The 16,072-nt window shown below is 40.9% G+C and overlaps 3 protein-coding genes across 3 annotated transcripts; all 3 read right to left on the bottom strand.

Annotated features, from left to right (window-relative positions):
* Positions 1-524: 524 nt before the first annotated feature.
* C922_05496 (hypothetical protein) lies at positions 525-1,745 on the bottom strand (the record flags this gene model as incomplete). Its single annotated transcript, XM_008821067.1, has 1 exon — positions 525-1,745. One exon carries the CDS (start codon positions 1,743-1,745, stop codon positions 525-527), a length of 1,221 nt encoding a protein of 406 aa, XP_008819289.1.
* A 1,766-nt stretch (positions 1,746-3,511) lies between these two features.
* On the bottom strand, positions 3,512-4,652 carry C922_05495 (hypothetical protein; the record flags this gene model as incomplete). The annotated part of the gene is made up of 4 exons (XM_008821066.1): positions 3,512-3,721; positions 3,992-4,104; positions 4,328-4,382; positions 4,551-4,652. 4 exons carry the CDS (start codon positions 4,650-4,652, stop codon positions 3,512-3,514), a joined length of 480 nt encoding a protein of 159 aa, XP_008819288.1.
* Positions 4,653-8,144: 3,492 nt separating this feature from the next.
* Positions 8,145-8,438, bottom strand: C922_05494 (hypothetical protein; the record flags this gene model as incomplete). Its single annotated transcript, XM_008821065.1, has 1 exon — positions 8,145-8,438. One exon carries the CDS (start codon positions 8,436-8,438, stop codon positions 8,145-8,147), a length of 294 nt encoding a protein of 97 aa, XP_008819287.1.
* Between the last annotated feature and the right edge of the window lie 7,634 nt (positions 8,439-16,072).

The following is a 16,072-nucleotide window of genomic DNA, read 5'->3' as shown; positions in this document are numbered from 1 at the left end:
GACACGTAAAGGAAAAACCATGAGAGCAAAAAATAAGGCGTATAGCCTAATCATTAAAGCCTATCGCCTAACCACGGTAACCTGAATCCTAAAGCCTGAATCCGAAACATTAAACATAGAACCTAAACGCTGATCCCTGAACGATAAACCCTGAAACCTTGAAGCCTAAAGCGTCAAATCTACAACCTGAGCCCTAAACCTTGAGCCCTCATCCGTAGATCCTAGGAGCGTAGACCCTGGCACCTGAACCTTGAATCCTAAACGGTAAACCCTAAGAGATAAAGTCTAAACCCTAAACCTAAACACTAGACGCTAAACCGTAAAGCCTAAACACTGAACCCTGAACCATAAACCCTAACCCTAACCCACAGACTCCGTAGTTTAAACTTAATATTTGATCCCTGAACGAATCTCATAAACCCCAGACCGTCCAGGACCCGCCTCCAGCAATAACTTCAAAAACTCCTGCCCCTCCGTGCGCTCCCTCCCCCCCCCGGACGTCAGCTTTGTCTTATTCTTCTCGCCTACCTTAGAATCCGCCACGTGCTTCGGGTGCCTTCGCGTCCCTTACTGGCAAATCTTCCTCTTAAGAAAATACGGTAATATCCATACAAACCCAATGCGAATAATAAGGAACTAGATAACCCTCCTACTATCGCTCCGGGTGAGAAACTCCCATACGCATTCCCTTCCAAATCCAAATCGGATCCCCCCCCCTCGGGCCGATCCAGTTCTGGTCTTGTCTGTTCGATAACCTGTCCGTCCATTCCGCTGCCATCTTTGACTGGTTTCGCGGAAGTGGGGGTTTTCTCTCCATTTACCTGGCTCCCGACTTGGGCAGTGGTTTGTGGAACTTCACCAGGGGTGTCTTGTTCAGTGTTCCAGCTCCTATCTAAATGGCCCAAACACTCCTCAATTGTGCTGTTACATTGGCCCAGGCTGCTCCCTGTATTCTCCCCCGTAGTATATTTCCTGTGCCCGAGTGATTGTCCACTTCCCTCATCAAAATTATACGTACAGTATAGAGCCTTATCTCCTTTGTCATCTCCATACAGAAACTCACTTATTCTCTCATATAAATCCCCCACTTTTAAGCCAAAGAGCCTTGATCTAGGGGGGGAGTTCCCCTGATCTAGAAACCAATCGTCCATTATTTGATTAGCTATCTGGACTCCTCCCCATTTCTTCACTATGTCATAAAACTTCCCACATGGATTCCCCTTGGCCACCTGGCTTGCATCCCTAGCCCCCGTATTAGTCATGCCAAAGACGCCTAATAGAATTGTTACCAATTCCCTACAAGCAAAGAACTCCCTTTGATATCTATTATTATCCTTATATTCTCTTTGACCTTTGAAGTGGCTCCATTGTAGATCTCCGGCCGATCCCTGACATGCTTGTGTCCTCCCTCCCGTTCCACGACCATAGCCTGTCGCTCCTGGGGTACAGTTTCCAGACTCATACGTTATGATCCCTTCTTCTGTTCTCGTTAAATTCCAACCCCATACATCCAACCCCATACAGACGCCGCTGGAATACTTCCAAACACTCTCCACCTTGGCCTCCTGACCTTCGAATGCCTCGTTAATCCCTTGCCATCTTGTCAGTATTGTTGGGGAACTATTTGTTTGACTCCTTAGCCTTGAAGCTCCTCCACCCTCTTGGGTGTGCGGGATGCTACCTCGGTTGGTCCCCCCTGCTCCTAAAACTTGTTGCAGATAGTCACTTACTCTCCAATTGCTCATTTCTTCCTGTTCACTCTGTGGTCGGGCACTGGTCGATGTTAATTGGATGATCTGGCTCCTCTATCTGAACGATAGATTCTGACATACTTCGTATGCTCCTCTCTAACTTCAACGACGCTTCCGGTCCAAGCTTATCTTTTGCCTGTTTGAGGTTCTGTTTTCCTGAGCTATCCTTCCCCTCCGTCTGCTCCTTCGTTGCTGTGGTAGATTGTTAATCTTCTCCTGCTCCCCCCCTTTTGTGAGCTTCTGATTTCTTCCTGCTTCGTCCTGTTCTATGTACCCCGGTCAGACTCAGTTTCACTTAGATCCGTTGCTCCTTATAACGAATTCAGACGATCTCTCCCTTATGTTAGAAATTGCCCCCCCTCCTTCTGCGCCTAGGACCTAGGTGATCTCACTTACTTTTATTCTACGAAGCCCAGTGATTGTCAACGGCTTCTTGCGCTTCACTAGATCTCTTCAATTTATCCTCCTTCACTCTTAACTCTTGTGCTTTCTATTGGTCCCCCCTGCGGTGAGTTGATGGGGTTCATATCCCTGACACAGGGTACAGAATTTTTCCCTCGTCCCCTCCTGTTTTTCTTGCCCTATTGCCCTGCTGTTGTTGAATAACACTATCTACTCACCACTTGCCTTCTCTCACGTGGGATCGCCCTGGCCCCTTGGTGTACTGGAATTCTGTCTACGAGGATTGACTGGTACTCCGGAACCCGCCTTTTCTGCCTACAATAAAATACTGTTGCTCTCCTTATTCAGCAGGAGCTACTCCCTTCTCTGTTAGACCCTCTTGAACTTATCTGAAGACCCAGATTTCGAGAGGAGTGGGACTCCTTCCTAGGATCTTCCTTCTAACTCTACTTCGTGGTACAGTGTTCCCCCGGAGCCTCCATGGAGATGGAGAATGAAGAATTTTTCCATATCTGTGTTGCTCCCGATGCTTTTTTAGAATTGGATCTTACCCCTGTATTTTTCGCGGATTGCTTCTGTCTTAATCATCGTTAGTTCGCTCACTACTAATTTACCGCCTGAGGATTAGCCTATCTGATAGATTCTTTCGGCTTAGGACCTTATCGTCATCTATTCGTCCACCCTATTTCGTCCTCATTTCCTTCCTAAGACCTCTCGTAAAGAAACGGTTTTTCCCCCTCTGTCACATTTTTCATGATATCCCGCCTCTTTTGAGGATAACTGGTCCGCTTTCTTCTCCAACCAAAGCCCCGTCAGCCCTGAGTTTCCTCTATCTCGTCCTTACGATTTGTGGCCACATTCTTTCTTCTGTCATCTGCTCCACGATTTCCCCTAGTCCTATGACGCTTTGCCCTCCTGTTCTACTTATCTTCGAGTTACGAATGATTTGGTCTTCTCATATGGAAATTAACTCCTGTTCCTTGTTTGAATTTTTTGTCTCTTTGGCCTGGACCCGTTGTGCCTGATTTCCTATTTATATTTTTCCCACAGGGAATTGGTAGTTCCTATGAATTACTTCGGCCGTGATTCTGTTAGGATTCGTCGTTGTCTATTCTGCATTTTTCCCCTAATTCCTACTACTCCTATATTCTCCGAGGGGTTTTATGGGAATGGGTCGCCCTGGCGTTGGTTGCTCCTTGCTTTAATGGGAATTTTGGGGCTCATATCTCCCTCTTTTACCAATCACGCCATGTCCTTCTGTTGAGGGGATCGGTAGCACCTCCCCTTAATTAGTTTTGCCAGACTTCTTTGTGGTTCTGCCGTCGACTAGGATTGTCCATCAGATACTCTTTACGTTTCTAGTTGTCTCCTCCAGCGGTGTCTATTTTTTGTCTAATTCTTCGGCTATCAGTGCTGTACCCGTTTGTAGGAATTCCTACTTGGACTCCGATGTATCGTAGCCCTAGGGTACCCTTCTCAAACTGAAGACTACCCTGGATCCCTCCGTTGTCCTCCTTAGAGTAGATTTTGATTTCTCCTGATAGACTGAAATCTGTTTCCAGGCGTATCTGTCAAGCTCTTCCACGATGGGAGTGGGGTCGGAAGAGGTAAGACTGCTGTCATGTTACTTAAGCCTCTAGAAGAAACTTTTGAATCTTTTCATTTGGTTTCGGTTATGGTCATATAGGCTTCCTGAACTTCAGAGAATCAGGTTCTTCTTTCATCACCTCTTTGACTTCTCCGTTTAATCGGTATCATAAATAGAGAGACTAATTGTCCCCGTTAGTCTTCCCCTTTATTTTCCTTTTCCTTAGTAAACCTAATGTCCTTCCTTTCACCTGCTGATTTTTCTTTGGGTTAATTATTTGACTTGGTCTCGATCTGAGTCTTTCGCGTCCCTTATGTTCTTTACTGTCTCGATGTTGGGGATTATTTCTACGTTTGCTTAACTCTGATGTTGGCTGTGGAACTTTTGGTGTTGCTGCCGAAAATACTCTGAATTAGATCTACGTTTAGACGTGTTCCCTCTCTCTTGTTGGTTCCTGATTATGATATGTATTTACTTTGGACTATCCCTGTAATGCTCCTAGCAGACGGGATTTGTTATCATTTCTGATATATCCCCTAACCTAGGTGTTGTTTAATTTTACGACTTTCTGTTGTGTCCTAATTACTTCTCATTCTCCCAGATTTTGTTTTGTGGGGTTGGCTGCCTCCGGTTCTATACTTCTGGTAAGGTGTGAGTTCCATTTTGGCTTCAGACGCTGCTTCCGAATTAGTAGTTCGCTTGAACTTGAAGAGGAGGGTGTTAGTTCGTCTACGGTAATTTCATAAGCTTCTTAGGCGGGCTTCTGCAACCATTCCCTTCCCTTAAGAGGGTTGTTCGGGGAAATTTACGCTAATCTTTCGTGTTCCATTTGTCCCTTCCTTAGGATTCTTTCGGGTCTGAGGGATTAGGCTTGTTGTTGGCTCATCTTTGCTCAGATTCCTATCATTCATACTACCCCTCAGATTCCACTGATTTGGGTGGTTCAGACTTGTGTTCCTTACACTTCAGGTTAGCTGATATTTTTGTTATTATCTCTTATCAGGAGTTCTTTCCTGAGATTTTGATTTTTAGAGTTATTATTTCATTATGGTCCTCTTGAGGTTTGTGACATCATCCTCTGGGGGTCCTCTGAGGTTCTGGTGGCTACATTCCCTGGAAACCTAATGAGATATTTTTTATTGCTCTTCTACTTTTCTAGGGGGGTAGAGTTTCTTAGATATTTTTTCTCTGGGGCGCTTTTTAAGGCTTTGGTTTGTTCTTCTCCCTTTTTCTACTCGTCCCTTGCCTTAGACCTGTCTTGGGTGTAGGCTCCCTGTTGAACTAATTATTCCGGAGCTCCCTTACCCTTTTCGAGAGGTGGAACTCCGATCCTTCCTTATTGATTTCTTCTTAGGGTTCTGTGTTCAAAAGTCTTAGGAAACTACGTTTATTGATATATTTATTCAGCTGTGGTTGACTTCGGCTGGTTAGTTCTACGGTTCACTTGGGAACCCTTGAAACAGTCTGTTTTATGGCTGGGCTCTGGTATTTTTTGGCTTCTACTGTGTTTTTGGTATAATCTAGGATGCAGTCATTTTTTGAGGCTCTTACTGCTCACTTCGGATTTTTATTCCTTTAATTCCTTTAACTCATGTTCAGTTATCTTGTTCCGGAGTTTTTGGCTATGGCATTCGCTTTTGAGATTCTTTTAAGTGTTAGTGATTTTTTCCTCTTATGATTCCCTTCTGATTTCTCCAAGTAGAGAAGATCCTCCTCGGCCTTTAGCCTGTAGCTGCTGATTAATTTTGTCTTTGCTATAGATATTTTCCCTTCTTCTTAATCCTTCCTTATTGGGCGTGTACTAGATCTCTTCTCCCTCATTCTTCAAGTTTTGTTCCTGAGATTTCCCTTGATTTACTGCTTGGGATTGGCTTATTTCTTCTCAGTTAATCTCATGATCCCCTTAATAAAGGACTGGATTTTATCTACTGTTAGGCTTTCGTGCTTTATGTTGTCTTTAGGGTTCCCTGGGGGGTTCTTGAGATTTCGTTTAATTCCGAGAATAGGAATTTGGTTTATTAATGAATTATTGAAATACCATTATTTCAGCGCTAGGGCCTCCTCTAAAGTCTTAGGCGTCTTCGTCGTTTACTTTTATTGCACTAGTCTATCGATTTCTTCCCGTTTCAGTTTGATCATTTTGGGTCCTTCTTCTTTTCTCGCATTTTTCTGTTTGAATTTCCTGAATTCTGTTGTCCCGTTTTGGATTTGAATCCTTTGTTCTCTTTTTCGTGTACTATTCTTGGGTAGTGTCCGGTTGTCCATATATTTTTTGCTACACATCCTTCCTTCAGTTTTATCTTTTCTGGGGGAGACGTCCTTATTAGACTAATTATGATTTGTGACCTGTGGGATTACTTTGGCTCTTATTTGTTGTACATGTTGGCTTCCGATGTGGTAGCCTATTGGCTCACTGGTAATTGAACGTATGCGAAGGAAGTCTTCTTTGTTGAGGATGTGCCCGCTGTTTGTTCTTTAAATTTACTCAGTTGTTGGATTATTTGTTGTTTCTTGTGATGGGAGCTATTATGCTCCTTTTCTTCTTTGTTCTTACTCTTACTGGTTCTCGTTTGGTTCCATTGGGCTTCCTCTAGATTCTTCTAATTTAAGTTGTTCCTAATTTGCAGTTTCGGGCTTGAACTACTCAGGTAGCCAGTTGCTCGTTTTGGCCTCATCCGCCATTCTGTCCGCTGCTACGATGGACTTGCGTCTCCCACGTGGGAGGTGGCTAATATTTTAAGGGGGGTTGATTCCTAGTCTATATTTTGTCCTCCTTCGCTATTTTGGTGTTTTATACGTCCGTTGGAAATATCATCAATTGTCACTTGCTTTCGCGGATTCTGCTACTTAGTATTATTGCTGCTCCTTTTTTTTTAGGAGATTATTGTTTCTTCTTTCTTTAGGGTAGGACTATTGGCTGGTTAGTTATTTCTCTGGTTTGGGTGCTTGGTTGACTTTTTTTTCATGGGAGGTGTCTTAGGTAACCTGTTGACTCTTGCTTTAGATTGCTCTTTCGCTCTTAACTCCTCAATTTTAAGATCATACAGCTTTGGGTTTATTGTTTGGGTTTTTTCCCTTTTTATATTTTTTCTGGTTCGTCTCCTCTTGCATCGCTTGGCCCGCTTCTCTTCGGGAGTCGGCTGCTCATGGACTTCCGGTGTCATTCGTCTGGTTGTGTCTCTCTTCTTCTGTATCCTACCAACTCTTTGCTCTTTTGGGTGGTATGTTCGGTCCCTTGACGTTTTCTAGGCTTATAGAGTTGTTGTTTCTGTTCGACTATCTTATTATTCCAGTTGTAACTCAAAGGACTGGGACTTCTCCGATTTGATCTCTTCGATCTGTTCCGTGCATATTATGCAGGGGGCCTGGTCTCAAACACAGGTCGCTTTTTCCCCTCAAGATGTTTCTCTTTATTTTGTCTTTCCCTTTTATTTTGATCTTTGCTCTCATCTTCTGGGGAATGGTTTGCTTCTCAAGTTATCTTGTCGGGTTCCTGTGTTGCCCGCTATTCTACGCTTATGGTTCTCTTTCTCCTTAGTCTTGGCTTGTATTTTTCAGGCATGTCACTGAGTCTGCAACCTTTTCCCCTGGGGGGGAGTCGTTTTGTCTGTTCTACTCATTAATCCGCCAAATCTCTCTCAGCTTATATGATGGGGTGTTATAGCTTCCTCTTTTTTAATAATTTCCTGGTTCTACTGCTCCTCTTACTTTCCCCCTGCTTTTTGTTTGGGGCTTTTTTTGTTTTATACTTTAGGTTCTTGTTGTTTATTCATATCTCCTCTCTTCAATCAGTTTCCTCTGTATGCTCAATTCTACTGGGGGGAGTAGCTTTACAGGCCCTTTTCTTAAGGCTAACCCACTAGTTTTTAGGATTTATTCGTTGCCTTGGTAGGAATTTTTCTCTGCTCCGGTCTGGTGTTGGTTGTTTCTCCTTGCGCCTTTCCTTCTTTCTTTGACATTTCTTTATTGAAGTCGCTTGTGCCACTAATACTTTGGTTATCTATCATTCTTCCCACTGCTTGTATTAATTCCTCGCCAGCTCTCCCTGCCCATTTATTTTTATTTAACTGGCTCTATTTCTTAGAAGTTGGCGGCTTCTCCTGTTTATTCCGGTACTCCTGTTTCGGTCAAAGTTGTTCCTCTTTGTATATTATATAGGGGGTCGCTCCCTTTTTAGCCTCATGAATTATTTTATGGGCTTCAGTTACTATTCCCCTTCTATATAGAGATACTTCCATATCACTCTATAATGTGCAGTCTTGTTGTCCGTTGTGCTTGGTTTATCAAGGTTCCTCTCTTTATTGGTAGGTATGCTCGGTTATTAATTTTATACTTTATAAGTATTTCAGATAGGTTTTAGGGATGTTCTGATAACTGCTTCTGGTATATATACATATTCTTATTCATCCCAGTTCTCCTGGGATTTTGGGTTCTTCATTTTCCTGGTGTATATATATTAGTATTATTGTTAGATCCTCCTTACCCTCATTGGTTGCTTGTTTTGGTCTGGTGTTTAGTCTTTTAATAATATATAATCCTAATGATGGTATGCTATTCCCGCCCAATACGATCCTCCCAGGCAAAGATGTCTTCATTTTCTTCCCCGGCTGAATCTGTAAGATTAATTCCCTTTGCCCACCTGTTTGCCCATCTTCTCCTATGTTCGTAGTTTTTCCTGTCTTGTACTCGTCTGGCATGTCATAATATAGGACTCCATATTTCTCATATGGCTAATTCTTGTAGAGACATACTCGTTGTAAAATTCGGATATTCTTCTTCTTCCCTTCTGCTTATTCCTCTTCTTCTCCTTTTGCTTCCGTTGGTCCGTCGCTTTTTCCTTGCTTCTCCAGTAATTATTGTTTACTGATTATTTTAAATATCCTCTTATGATGTTTATCTTCCTACGTCTCATTCCTTTATATGTTTTATTAAACCTGCTTCAGTGTCTATAGTTTTCCCTTTCGGCTACTTCCGGTGCCGTCCCCTAGCTGACGCTGTTTGTGTTGTCACTGTCTCCTTGTTTACACCAGTTCCTCCTATTCAACGGCGAGTATTGCTTAATCTATTTTTTTATGGCGCAAATGCCATATTCCTCTTTTCCTTCGTTTTGTTTCTTCTTTCCTTTGTGTTTTCTGTCTTTTTCCCCTATAATATACACTATGTCCTTTCATTAAGTTCCTAACCATTATATGATTCTTTCCCTCTATTCTATATTATCTTACTTATTTAGTGCTCAGCAGGTGTTGACAGCTTCTTCTAGATCATCCCTCATGATATTCTATATAGCAAAGAAAATATCATATAATCCACAACATTCTGTACCCAGCTACTTAAACAGTTATTCGTCTGTCATCTGGGGCATAAATGCATATTATGATAATCTATCGAAATATAAATAGCTCCCTTCTTATTCAGATTATTCTCACAAGAACTCACCAATAATTTCGAAAATTCCGGTTATTTAATCACGTGGAATAACACACAATAGATTCATAAAACTATTGGACTCATTATTAAGGGAGGGAATTTTTCTATTATGGTCTATATACCCATATATCATTACACTTAAAACTGATATAAGAACCATATCACTGCCAAAATGATCATGTATTTATTCACTTCCTCTCATTGTTCAGAAGAATCTCATAACTCTATGGTGGGGTAAGACTCCTTTATAGGACATGTCTTTATGTCAATAGGGGAATGTATGCATTGTATAGGCTTATACTCTCTTATGCATAAAAGGGGTTATGAATACCACTTAACATTTTACATTCTTGAGTGGTTAATAAGGAAACACCCTTTATAGCATCCTCTATAGTCTCAAATACGGACAAAAATGAAGTTATTGTACGACTTATTATACTCCATGAACTCAACACAGATTCAAGATATTATCTGTTTTTATTCTTTTGTCTATATGTTAGAAAACATGAAACCCCCGACTTCATATATCTAGCTTGTGAGAGGGAAAGATCTGCTACTCACATTATTCCTTATTTGTCACCCCTACTGTTTTTCTTGATTCTATGCTTTGGGTGTAGTGTCTAATCTTCATCCCCTGAGCATGTTTCCTTGTATCCCTTCTCCTTGAGTTGTCTCCCTTTTATTTATTAATTATTTACCTTTCCTTCTAGGCATTTCTACTTTGATCGTCATGTTGATATCTCCACCGGTTTGTGGTGTATTTATATGGTGTTACATAGATCTCTCTCCGTTCTTTGAAGTAGATAATTTTCTCAAATATGTCAGTTGTATTCGTATATACATTCTATTATAGTCATCCGCTGCTATATGGTGGCTCCTCCCCCTCTCAGATTAATGATTCTTTAATATCTTATGTGTATTGCTATTCTTATGCTCACTTTATCTCGTTCGCTCGTTCCATGTTATTATTATTCCCAACTCTCCACGAGTAACAGCCTTCTCTATATAGTACTATTCTCTTTAGAATCTGTTATTCTCCCCTAGGGTATAAGAAGTTTAATCTTTCATTTCACATAATTGCTATATTTTAATAGTACCGCATCGATTTCGAGTCTTGTTAAGAGGAAAATACTACAGATTAAACCAGGTGTGCAAATCTTCCGTAATCATTGTCTCTTAATAGTACCGGGATAATTATTGAATCTATATTACAATAATATTTAGAGGGAATAATCACAGTTCACGACGTATTACTGTACTTACAGTTTTACTTTGCCTATAAAAAGTTCTTCCTACATATAAGCAACCTTGGTATGTTGAAACCCCTTTTAGTGATAGTATCCCTCAGTTTCTTATACAGCATGAATAGCCTTAGGATTGGTTTATGCGTATTCCTGGAATGGAATTATTTTACAAGCCAGTGTATTGGTGAGATGGTATGATCTTTACAACTGCCGTCCTCCTGAAGGAATTCGACTCTCTAAACCTTTGTATTATCTTAAACAATTTTCCTCCTCATACAGCACTGTTGTAGATAGAATATTACCCTTGACAGAGGCTTATTCTCTAAACACTTGTTGTAAGGACGATTCTTAGAGTTTATACAAATATACCACAGGCATCTCGTATCTTCTATATATATGTAACCCTTAGTGATTGGAACCCCTCCAAGAATACCGCTGAATCCACTCTATTATCTCTTACTAGATATCTCTTTTTAAATTATGGTGCTTCCTGCTTTAAATCTTGACGACTCCACAATAGTGACTCTGGGGATTCTTTTACTGTTTAGGCAATGATACTCTAGAGAAAGGTTTCCTTCTCACATACTTAACAATGGTCGCGAAAAATGTATTCCTTATATATTAGTCTTCCAAGGAAGTGTATATCCTCCGCCTCATTCTATCGTTCAAATAATAGGACCCGTTGGCCTAACTTTGCCATATAAACGTATTGTAGGCACAATTTTAACACTTGCACATTTATGCTTCTGATATAATCTTTTCTCATGGAGATCCGTTATTTTCAGGCAATTATATTTTTCAAATAAAAGAATTGTAAATGGTGAACGTTTCGCAGAATAATATTCAGGAGACATGTATACAGCAGACAAAATAATACTGGAGGTATAGACGCATGGTTTATATAATAGGAGTGTATGCTAAGCGTACATTCTAAAGGCCCGTAGTCCTGGGGGGAGCGATATTTTTTAAATAATACTACACATAAATCATTATTCCTCAATTAGTCACGTTCTCCAATTAGTCGTATCTAAAACCCTATGTTATGAGGCCTTCACATAAGAGCCTTCCTGCGACAGTGTACATTACAAACAAGATTTCCGCTAGCATCCTTGCATTGTCCCTAGGCAAGTATTTCTGCTTCTATTTTATTACTCCGCCAATAATACATTCGACACAGCTATAGCGCTTGCACCTGCGCGTGATTAATGGCTTGCTCTTTTCCTTAGAATGTATGCCTCAATTCTTCACATAATACTATTTCATAGAGATCTATACGCATCAATGACTGTTGTCTCCCAAAGAATAGGAAGCGAAATTTGGAACAAATAGCCCTCAATTCAGACACTTTTGCATTTTCGATGGCCATATTGTAGGAAAATCCTTATCTTTCAAAGCACGGTTCTTGAGAATATCGGTATCTCTCATACAATACTGTATTTTGAATATCATTGCACTCCACAGAATGCCACTTCCCATTTTCCCTTCTCTCTACATATCATATGAGTGCAGGGACAATAATTTCTTTCAAATGAATGTGCTACCACCCTTGTCTTAGTTATATAATATTTTGCCTTCCTTACAATAACAATATAACCGGTAAACCTCTACAATAATATTCCTGATACAGCTGTATTCTTTACCAGCATTGACACTTTAGACCCATGGGTACTGTTTATATCATCCTACCTTTCCTATAATAAGACACCCAGTATATTCGTCTACTACTTAGAATGTTGTCATTTATACATTACCATTCTTGCCAGGGACGACGGATAAAGATAACGATACGGCATGCATGTTTATACACTTTAAATCATAGTACTCCTTGTACATTAGTATTCACTTTACAATCTTATGCTTAATATATTGATACTCCGCAAACATCCCCACTATTCACATAATAGTAGTCTGGGAATGTTACCAGTGGGAGTGAATAAGTAATTCTTAGACAATACTCCTTCACGCACATGTGTACACTTGCTCGAGTGGTACTCCCCCAATCATGCAGTTCCACAGATTATACGGCTGTTAATATAATAACACTCCAGGGAGTGTTATGAATTCCGGAATAGGGTGCTTTGCCTATAATAGAAGCCTAAACGGTAGGCCATGAAGTTGCAAGGTTTTCAATAACTCTGGTCTTTCGATATCCAGAGTCCCACCACAATTGTGTACTCCAAGACATCACACTAGGGAGATATGAGTACACTCACAAGACTGCGCCGCAGATCATCCGTACGTTTTATACAATTATGCCCGTAAATGGACAGTACTTTGCAGATATCAGCATAGTCCAACCATTGATACCCACATATAACAGTACTACGAGAATCTCCGCATCCGTCATCATGGGAAATGGGGACACATTAGTACTTCCTTGTCATCTACCTTTGTAGAATATGCATGCACTTCATAGAATATTACCCTACGAATAATGACACCCCTCGAAAATCAGTATCCTTGACACAATAATACGGTTAACATTATAGTACCCTTGGCATAGCTCTACTGTTTAGACAAAATGATTGCAGGCCAACTGTCGGATCTGCAGAATAGCCCAAGTCATATCATCCAGCCATTAAACCAACATGAACACCCTTCAAATAATGTTATTCCAAGGACAGTTGTCCTCATCAGGACAAACTATTCTGTACATAACATCAGTGTTCTTCAAGTAATCGTGCAATTCACACACCCATGAGTCCCACAGAAGTTTACCTCCCATACGGAGGTACTACGGCAGTTTCCACACGTTGTGTAACGGTGGCACCGCCTCATACGGCACAAAGCTAAGTCATGAATTCTACACCCAACGTTACTTTACTTAATGATACCGGCTTAACTTCGGCACTCATCAAATGGCATCGTACAAGCCATATCGGGCATCCTTAGATATGAGTACTATACATACATCTATAGTGTCCCCATAACAGTACTCCAAGTCATGAATACTCCTTCAGAGAATATCCTGTTCAAATGGAAGTATTATCCACAAAACACTACTGTGAACAGGACGGTACTTTCTGTATTATCGTACTCTATCAAAGAATCCTACTCCAAGGGTAATCCTACTCATAAAGGCAAAACACTTGACACATCATGCTTCCGTCTGTATAATAGCACTCCAGGTGATCCAAATAGCTCCACTACTCATACCTTTATAGAATAGTAGTATGCGGATCTCCAGACTCCTCAACATTGAAGGTGCAGACACATCAGTAGTCTCCAGACAGTAGTTATACTGGAATATCCATGCACTTCACATAACAGTACTAGGCGTGCATCCCGACGCAGAATTAGCGTTATAGACCGACACGAATATTCTGTAAAAGGGTGTACACCAGACAGGTGTGTCCTCTTCAGATAACCAAACAGTAGACAAGTCAGTATTCTGCAAATATTAATACTACAGACACATCAGTATGTTCCATACAATATCACTTCGGGATATCTATACCCTTGACACAATTGCGCATCTCAAATAACAGTATTATCCACGTAAAACTATTATTCACATAATAGTATTCCATGCACATCATGACTTCTAAAGCAATAATACCCCAGGGATAAAGGTGCTCTTTTACACATCGGTATATTATTCCTGTTTGGTAATACTACTGCATCTGTATAGTCATGATATTTACACTTCAAATAGGTGGCCATTCTCATAATAGCCAAAAAGAGGACAAATCTTCATAATGCAGCCACATAGAAAAAGAATAAGCACGCTCCTGAAGATATTAGGAAACAGAGGATTGTGATAAAAAGGAATAACATATAATAAATACAACATATCAACAAGGATACAGCCAGAAAGGCATCTTCACCATGATGCGGCAAAAAAAAACCTTTTCAGAATGATCGGGGCCAAGAAACATGTTCAAAATGACGGCATAAAAGAAAATCCTGAAGATACCAGGAGAAGAAAGCATCCTCATAAAAAAAGTAAGGAAAAGCACCCCACTTTAACGATGCCGCAGGAAAAGGGCATCTTCATAGAGGAGATCGCAAAGGAAAGGACATCTTCAGAAGGCCGCGGAAAAGGTTACATCATCGTAGAGAAGATGACACACAGAAAAACATCTTCACGATCCCGCGGGAGAAGGGAGCAGCCATATGAAACAAATGACACAAAACAATATATTGAGACTGCCGCCGGAAGATAGCATCCTAAGTATGCCGCGGAAGAGAAATATCTTCATGAAAAGAAGGCCTCGCGAAAAGATCTTCGCGGTAGCATAGTAGAAGGAAGAGCCATCTTTAAAAAGCAGCGAGGCAGAAGAATATCATGAATATAACGCGGTAAGGAAATTTTTCCTAAGGAAGATGCCACACGAGCAGGAATTCCCATAATGACATGGATTAAGAAACCTCATCAGAAAACCCGAAGAAGAAACTATCGTCAGGAAAGAAATGAAACACAAACAGGAATCTTAATAGTGACCCGGCGAAACAAGCCGTCCCTATAGAAATGACGAGCCAGAAAATATATTAGAAGGGCAAGGCGGTAAAATGAATCTTGGAAAAATGGATGGCCTACAGGGAAAATACACCTCACATTGACGCACCATAAAGAAAGAGAACTTCATAAAATTGGAACAGGAAATATCATCCTGAGAAAGATGCCACACACAGAAAGATCTTCATATTGACGAAACAAGAGCAGTGTAGCTGTGCAGAAATGTAACAGAAAGAACCATTATTATAGTCACCTACCAGATATAAGCATCCTTAGAAGACTGCCACAAAGAGAGAAAGAATCATACTACCGCGGCAGAACAGTATGCATCACAGTGCCGCCGCGAAAGAATACACATCACAGTGACGTAAGACGACAAAAGCACAATGACTCGCACAAACAACATAATTAGAATGTACAAAAAAAAAGCATCATGAAGGAAGGACACAGAAGAAATCGTCATAAAAATGCGGCAGGTAAAGGCATCTTCATAGGAATGCCGGCAGAAGTGGTATCTTCATAAGGATACTGCGAGGGATGTCATCATAAAGGAAGCCTCCAAAAATTCTCGTGAAAGGAATGCGGCAAAAGGGTTTATCCTCATCAAAAAATTAAATTGAGAAATATATATAATGAAGCCAAACGAAACAGCTTGCCTGCGAGGAATATAAAACATGAGGGGGCCCCTCCAAAAATTGATCCACATGGAACAACTCTGAGCAGCTTAAGCCACATGAAGCTACATCGTGGAGAAATTATGCCACATGGAAAAGCGTGCGCAGGGATTTACGTAGTATGGAACAGCGTCCGCCAAAGATTAGCCCAGAGGAAATCACCTTCGCAACAGATGGCACATGGAGGCACATTTGCAGAATTACGCCACATGGAGGTGCAGCAGCGCGAATTATACTATGCCGTCATTTTATGTTCTGTTCTAAAGAATTTTCTGCAAATCACATCCCCATCAGACTCGTTCGTCAATTTGGACTATCGTGTTTTGAACTGGGAGTTCCCAGTATGGATAACTCGGCCTCAATTTTGATATATATACAAATGCGCGTATTCTGTTATAATTTCAAATTTATTCGTGCATTTTTGCAGCGCAGAACTCATCTTATGCCATAAGATATGGAATCAATCACTCCGCGGGAGCAAGAGAATTTGATGGTGAGGGATGAATTGACTCGGCATCGTTATCTAT

Source organism: Plasmodium inui, assembly GCF_000524495.1.
Source record: "Plasmodium inui San Antonio 1 unplaced genomic scaffold supercont1.82, whole genome shotgun sequence".
Lineage (NCBI taxonomy): Eukaryota > Apicomplexa > Aconoidasida > Haemosporida > Plasmodiidae > Plasmodium > Plasmodium inui.
Note: the sequence above shows the minus strand (reverse complement) of the source record. Positions and strands in the feature narration are given on the sequence as shown.